The sequence below is a fragment of the Merops nubicus genome, unplaced genomic scaffold (assembly GCF_000691845.1).
Source record: "Merops nubicus isolate BGI_N331 unplaced genomic scaffold, ASM69184v1 scaffold2518, whole genome shotgun sequence".
NCBI lineage: Eukaryota > Metazoa > Chordata > Aves > Coraciiformes > Meropidae > Merops > Merops nubicus.
The window spans coordinates 24,678-32,269 of record NW_008623459.1 but is presented as its reverse complement, the minus strand read 5'-3'; the positions used below and the strand labels follow the sequence as shown (position 1 = coordinate 32,269).

At 40.3% G+C, this 7,592-nt stretch overlaps 1 protein-coding gene across 1 annotated transcript in view; it reads left to right on the top strand.

Annotated features, from left to right (window-relative positions):
- The window catches only part of ADAD1 (adenosine deaminase domain containing 1 (testis-specific)), a gene marked incomplete at its 5' end in the record, with an annotated part of 8,057 nt that extends 722 nt beyond the window's left edge, over window positions 1-7,335 (top strand). Inside the window, 9 exons of the mRNA XM_008945058.1 lie at window positions 1-25; window positions 599-638; window positions 1,164-1,286; window positions 2,167-2,290; window positions 2,505-2,675; window positions 4,183-4,409; window positions 5,318-5,555; window positions 6,065-6,197; window positions 7,222-7,335. The exon at window positions 1-25 is cut by the window's left edge and continues 172 nt beyond it. Coding sequence (XP_008943306.1) covers window positions 1-25; window positions 599-638; window positions 1,164-1,286; window positions 2,167-2,290; window positions 2,505-2,675; window positions 4,183-4,409; window positions 5,318-5,555; window positions 6,065-6,197; window positions 7,222-7,335 — 1,195 coding nt within the window. The remainder of the gene's footprint in view (window positions 26-598; window positions 639-1,163; window positions 1,287-2,166; window positions 2,291-2,504; window positions 2,676-4,182; window positions 4,410-5,317; window positions 5,556-6,064; window positions 6,198-7,221) is intronic.
- Window positions 7,336-7,592: the final 257 nt, after the last annotated feature.

The following is a 7,592-nucleotide window of genomic DNA, read 5'->3' as shown; positions in this document are numbered from 1 at the left end:
GGGAAAGAGGCTTCTGAAAAGCCAGGTAAATATTTTAGGAACATATAATTAGAACTTGAAAAGCTTGGCTTAAAGGTTTCTTAGGCAGAATTTCTGCAGTTTTCTTAAATGTTGCTGTATCAGGACCTCTCTCAGTTTTCCTGAATCCTTTGGGCAGGCCTACTTGTGGCATGGTTCTGAAACTTTTTTCCTTTTTCTCCTTTGTGTTAGGAGATGCATCGTTTTGTAGCACAGAGCAGACAATAATGAAGGAATTTATTTGCTACTGCTGTACTTGATTTGCTGTTCACTAGGTAACAGCAATATGAGGTTTATCCTAAATGGGTTTGAATTTTTATAATTAAACGGGTTCAACAATGAGTTATCCTTTAAAAAGAATTCAGTTGCCATAACATTTATCTTCTCATAAGGGCTGCTGCCTACATAATTCCATGCTTACAAGGACTTCAAAATCAGAAAAGAAAATACTTAAGAGAATTAGAAACTTTAACTTGCTGGAAATAATGTGAGATCTGATTTTTTGAAATTTGGAACGTCCATCCCAGTTTGAAATTTTGTTCCTTGCTTAGGTCTTCTCTGTGTTCCTGCTAAGCACCAGGCTCCAGCAAACTCTGTTCGTGTTTCGAGGATCAGTTTTGGTAAGGAGTAGTCATCTTGTTCTCTGTTGATTCAAATTACCCAGTAATTGCTTGGCTTTTTTAATTTTAATTAGTGTTTTAATACATTTATTGATCTGTATGAAGTTACTGTTATTTTAATCATCTTCTCACTGAAGAACATTGTAGAATTAGTGTCAATAAAAAGAGAGAGTCATCACTGGTTCTACAAATGGATGCAATTTCATTAGATTGCTTGAATTTAATTGGTAAATTAGTGACAGAAATAGAAACAGAGTTTCTGTCCTTAATTGAAGTACTGTGTGCAGTAGGGAATCAAACTTGACCCATAGCCCTGATTTGTTATCATGAATACTAAAAACATAAAGTGTTCTGGTCCTTTATTTATTCGTGTCCATCCTGATAATCTTCTGAATTGCAAAGGTGTGTGTCAGTAGTGCTTCTACCAGGTGTTTAGATTTACCAAGTGGAAGGTGGTTGATCAGGGTTTCTTTTTTTGCCCCCTCTGCAAGTTTGTGTCTTGCTGACCTTTGTTGTTTCACCTAGGAGAACAGCTTAAGTATCAAAAACTTTCACAGACACTCAGAGAAGTGTTTAACGACCTGACTGCCAAACACCCTGAGTACCAAAGCTGTGGCAGTTCACTGGCTGCCTTCATCATTGAACGAGGCAAGTCTGTGTTGGTGACGATTCCTGGGGTGTGGAAAACCTCTGCTGTTGGTGCTCCCAGAGAGCCTCTGTGAAGGCACTTCCATCTGGTAGATGAGTGTAGAGAGGGACTCTCCTTTGTCACGCCCTGTTCTGAGGCCTCTGTTGCATGTGTCATTGTGCTGCGTTCCTACGGATGTTCAGGACCTAAGTATTTCCTTGTGCTGACTCAAAGAGGAGTGAGTTGTATAGACTGGAGCAGGTAGATATGTCCTGAAGGAAGATGCAGCCCATGGAGAACCCACATGGGAGCAGGCTTCTGGCAGGAGCTGTGGTCCATGGAGCAGGTGTTCTAGCAGGACCTGTGACCTGGAGGACTGCTGGGTCCTCTGTGAAGGACCCGGGCTGGAGTGATTTGTGAAGGACCATATTCTGTGGGAGGGACCCCATGCTGGAGCAGGGAAAGTGCAGCAGAAACACAAAGTCTTAGGAACTGGTGCTTGCCCATACCCCTGTGCCTCTCAGGTGGGGAGGAGAGGAGGTAGGAGCGTCAGAAGTGAAGTTGAGCCTGGGAGGAACAAGGGGAGGAGGAAGGTGATTTTGGTATTGTTTCTCACGATCCTACTCCAGTTGGTAGTAAATTAATCTTCCCCAAGCTGAGTGTATTTTGCACATGGTGGTAAATGGCAAGCAGTCTCCCTGCCCTTACCTTGATCTACAAATTTTTAAATTTTATTTTTTCATAGCATCATAGAGTCATTTAGGTTGGAGAAGACCTTTTAGGTCATCAATTCCAACCTGCTGGGGGACAGGGGGTGTGAGAGAGTAGCGTGGTGGGCACCAGGCAGCCAGACAGGGTTAACCCACCACAATTACGTGAAACTAAATCTTATCTTTTTAGGTGGACAGCATGAAGTTGTAGCTCTAGGAACAGGAGAATGTAATTACAGTCGGTGCTTTCAGCCTCATGGGAGAGTGTTGCATGACAGCCACGCCATCGTCAGCGCAAGGCGTTCCCTGCTCAGGTGAGAAGCGCTGTACAAATAGTTGCCAGTTCTCTTGCGGCCAATCTGCTCAGTTCTACTTCTGCAAATGTAAACAGAAGCACATGTATAACTTGTGTTTTATAGTTAGTACCTGCTGGATTATTTTCAAATTGTGAATTGAATGTGAGTATCCGTGTATTTGTAAATGAGGTAGTGCTTCTCATGCTTACTCTAACTTAACATTATCTTTTAGATATTTTTATAGACATCTTTTGCTGTTCTATAATGAGAATCCAGCGAGGACAGAGAAATCCATATTTTGCACGGCACCAGGCTCGAAGCTGCTTACTCTAAAGCAGAATGCAGCTCTCCTCCTCTACGTGAATCAGCTTCCGAAAGGAACTGCTCAGCTAAAATCAGAGCTGTAAGTGCCTTGCTGTTTTCAGAGATGGTGTAGCAGAAGATTGATTTGTTCACAGTGCCTAACATGTTGTGAGTTTGGAAAATACACATTGTTGCACTAGTCTAAGATGAGGGGGGCTATTCTGAATTATTTTTTCATGTTTTGGAAGCATTATATACATAGTGGTAGTGGTAAGTATGAGATACAACTCAATACACTGACACAAAAACCTTCTAAATGGGTTATAGCTTCAGGACAACGCTTTATTACAGGCAAGTACTTACTGTTAACCCCCCTCCCAAGACAGAATTAAAATACTAATAAATCATTAATTAAACCACTGAAGAAGTGACTTAATGTTGTCCTTCTCACCACGAAACTAGGGTGTAAAACCCTTGAACTGAAACAATAAGCTCCTGATCTGCTTTGCAGAGAAGGGCTAATGAGACATTCATGGGATGATTATATTCCTATGCTGATCTTGACACTTCTAAATTTTGCTAAATTTCTGAAAGTTTCTTTTAAATAGTTTTGACACTTAGCAGCAGTCACTGCTAAACTGGAACTCCCAGACAGTTCATTGCAGGTTGTGCTGACCAGGGGAGCTCCTCCTGTTAGAATGGCAGAAGTTTTTTTTTTTTAGATGACTTTCAGTGTTGTAGCCTGCTCCTAAGAGGAAATGATTGATGAGAGTGGATGCACTTTGTAAGCTAGGATCACATGTTCAGCACTTTTTCTGTTGCTTTTTGTCCCTCTTTGTGTGTGCTTTCTTGTGACAAACTCTGGGAAGTGTTTTCTAATAACAGTGGATTCACTTATGAAACTTAGAGTTCTTTAAAGAGCTATTTGCACGTAATCTATTCAGTAGCAAAATGTGGCCGCTTACTAACAGATGGTAGTATGTTACTTCAGCCAGAATTAAATGACTGATTGCCAAAGTAAGATGATTACTTTATAGTAATGTAGTAAAGCAAGAGCACCTTTGATCATAACATTGTAAGTTATGATAAAACTGGGGAGACTTGGCTCAAAACTCTAGGCTTTGACGTCCCTTTTTAATTAAGGGGGAAAACTATTTTTGCTTCAGAACAATCACTGTTTTGTCTCCCTATTGCGTTGCATCTGCTTATTTTGAATACTTTGAAGAACTGTAGAGAAAGTTATGTTTTAAAGGAGATGAATAACCTTGCTGCTGCTTTTTCACAAGGTCAAGAACCTCCAAGTAACTCATGCTAGAGGTGAAGTGCACACAAAGCGATGGCTTGTTTGCAGCATATACTGGTGTTTTTTAACATTTACACAACTGATAATTAAGGTTAGGTGGAAATTACTCTTTTGTCTTTAGATACTGATTTCAGTGTTCTATTAGCTTGAGCAGCTGAATGTAGTATTTCTAAAATTTGCAAGTATTGAACATATAACATAAGACAGGTATGTTGATAATGGTTTTCTGAGAAACAGAACTAGATACCACTTTCCCATCACGTCTCATTTTCTCACTGAAATTAATTTTCTTGTCCTCCTTTAGACATCTCAAACCACAATCTATATCTGCTTATGAAACTAATGAGGAATTGAATCTCCATGTTGCTATAGAGGGCAAGATTTACCTAAGTGTTTGTAGTCCACCTAAAACTGTTCAAGTGAGCAGTATGTCAGCTAGTGACAAACTGATGAAGTGGGAAGTGCTTGGTGTTCAGGGAGCGCTGCTGAGTCACTTCATTGAACCAGTGTATATCAACAGTGTTCTTGTAGGTAAGCTTAATGCAAATTTCAGTGGGTTTTTTCTATGTTTTCTTTTTCTAGTTTGATTACATTTTTATAAAGCATTCATTAAACCAGGATGACTCTTTAAAGAATTGCAGTATTTTTCTGACGTGGTTTTTTTTTCTAGTCATCTTTGAAATGCCCTCATGTAAAACTCAGTTACATGCACTTATCTGGCCTTGTAGATTTGTTTTAGTTTGCCACGTTGCCCTTCTTTCACTCTGTATTGAAGTAACGGAAGATATTCAGTGTTGTTTTGTAGCAAATTAAATTGTAAGCATTGAGAAAATAACCAAGTGCAACAAATGCTGTGTTAACTGGTCAAATATGTTGACTTAAAGGTGGCAGCACTAGTCACCTGATTGTAGAATTGAGCAGTGGTGATAAATCTGATGGAATTTAACTGAAAATACTCAGTTAAACTCCTGGGGTATCTGTTTTGTGTTGTGTCTATGGTCTGCCCCTCCTTACACCTCTCCCTTTGTCCTGATGAATGCAAATAAATGTTCTGTTGAGGAATAGGGATTGCCAGGGTGATGGTGAATCTTTAAGATTTTGTGGCAGTGATGAAGAGTATCTAATCTAAAGCATCAAAGATTGTGTTGCAGCTTCTATTTTAGTGGTGTCTTCTGGAAGGGATATGAAGACTTGATGAAGAGTAATTGCTCTAGAAAAGAGGCATCCAATGAAAATAATGATGCCTCTGGAGAAGAAATTGTGAAATCATTTTGGTTCTGTGAACTGAATATTGGAACTGTTTTTGTTTTTTGAACATAAGTTTTGTGTGGAAAACTAAATATTATGCAGACCAATAGGAATTAGGAATCTTTGCTTTTTTGTTTGTTTGTTTTAATTTGATGTACTCTATAGGTGCCTGATGTTTTTTTGTTGAACAGGAAATGGCAATTGCAAGGATACAAGAGGGCTGGAAAAAGCTATAAACCAGCGGATTGACGATGCACTGACAGCAGAGCTTCCCATGCCTTACCTGGTCAACAGATCTCACGTGTATTTGGTGAATGCTGCACACTCTGTTCAAACAGACTTTCAGCAGGCCTCTCTTAGTTTGAATTGGTCGTTGTCAGATGTGTCACTAGAGGTTGTCGATGGGTTGAATGGAAAAACCACTGAAAGGTGAGAATTTTTGTCATTATGCTGGAAGTCAGAGTTGGCCTTGTTGTTTTGTGCCGGCTCGCTGGAGTGTGCATGTTTTCAGCTGTGCATGCGGGCAACAGTATTACCTAAATGAGAGGGATTCTCTCCTGCTTCAGGTGAACAGAACCTGTGATTAGACTGTAATCTTAGAAATATTGTAACTCTACAGTGAGATACCAAGAAATGAAAATGAAGAGTTTTTCAGTTGAGATACTTCTATTCCATTGTCTTTGACAGTGAATGTTTTAGCTTTCACAATATATAAGACCAATCAGCAACCTAGTTCAGATGAATTCCAATTTGAAGACGGCTTTTGGTTGGCTTGTGTTGGCTGCTGTGCATTAGCTTTGCTCATTGTAAGTGTTAGCAGAGCCGTAGGATTGAATCACAGAGCATGAGAGGGGAGGAGGTGAAGCCCCGTCCCGCTCCCGGCAGCGTGGCTGTGAGGGGTCTGTCCTGAGCCCTGTCCTCCTCTCGCCGTGGCGCAGGTCCCCGTTCCGGAGCGGCGCGCACAGGGCCAGTCGCCTCTGCAAGGCCGCCATGTTCAGCCGCTTCCGGCAGCTCGCCGCCGAGGCGGGGCGGGACCCTCTGCTTCAGGCTCCCACCTACCACGAAGCTAAGGTGAGCTCTGGGGTGGGGGGAAGCCTTGGCTTGGGAACGGCTGGAAGGGCTGTTTTCAAGTAAAATCCAGGCCACTGAATGAACCTGGAAACATTCTCTCTGGGAACGTGCCATGTTTTGTCTTAGCATATGAGGGTTGCCAGATGTTTTCCTCGTGTTAAATAATTCCATGTTAAAAAGGTTGGGGTTGTTTTTTGTTCATTAGTTCATTTTCCATCTTTTTATTTTTGTTTCATGCTTACATAGCTATTTTTCTACCACAGTGTAGTCTTGTGGAGGGACTCTTAGGTTAGAGGATAAGCGAAGTAGGACCGGTTCATCGGAAGACACCGTTTGGTCCCTTTGTGGAATAAAAATGCAGAGAAATTACTCATAGGAGCTACTGTGATTCTTGATGACTCTAAGCACAGTTCACTCGCTTCTGCCCATACGCGGAAATATATGGGCTTGTCTTCCTTCTCTCTACTCTTATGGATGTTTCCTTTCCTTGGTGCAAGAAATGTTTTATTTCCAAAATTGTTCTGTAAAATTTAAGCTTTTACAAAGTAATTTTTATAAACCAGTATTTCTTTATGAAGTATTTAGATAAAGTTTTTTTCCACTTGTGAGAACATGCAAGAGATTTTTTTTTAATGATTCAGAAACTAATTCAAGATAGAATGACTTGCTAATTGGCTGTTGGGCTGCTAACATCATTCATTCACTATGTGTTTAGGCTTACAATGAATGATACTGAATGTTTATTTTCTCTGTAAACATATTACTGGAACTGAAAAGATGCAGAAGAAATGCTTAACAGAACAATTCTCTCATCCCAATAAATGCCCAAACATATAAAAAGAGTTTGGTTTTGAGTCTGTAACACTTTCTCTCATTGTTAGCAACTTTGGGAACTGTAAGATTTGTAGGTATTGTTTTCTACAAGGTTTGTGCTTGGCCATGTTGTACACTGGTGGTAAAGAACACAGCTCTCTGTAACCATCTTTCTTGAGATCATTCAAGATCCTTCTTTTTCTTTTTTTAGATGCAATCTGAATTGTACCAAAGAGCTAAAAGCTTACTGCAGTGCTCCTTGGAGCAACGTAATTATGGATCCTGGATTGTGAAGTCTCCCCGCATCGAGCAGTTCAGTGACTGACTGGGAGGTGGACTGTATGTGAAGTCAGTTTGGATAATTTATTTCAGTGTAATGTAATTCTGATTAATTGTTTAACTGTAAGGTTCTTACCTGCAGCAAGAATATCATTCCAGAGCTGCATCTTGTCAAGTTAAATGAAGCTACCAAAACAGTCTGGAGCAGTTTAGTCTCTTCCAAAAGTTGATGTTTTCTCATAGAAGTATGTAGCAGCTTGGCAAATCAGTTTTGTTTTACACCCCAGTGCAACCTCATTTCTT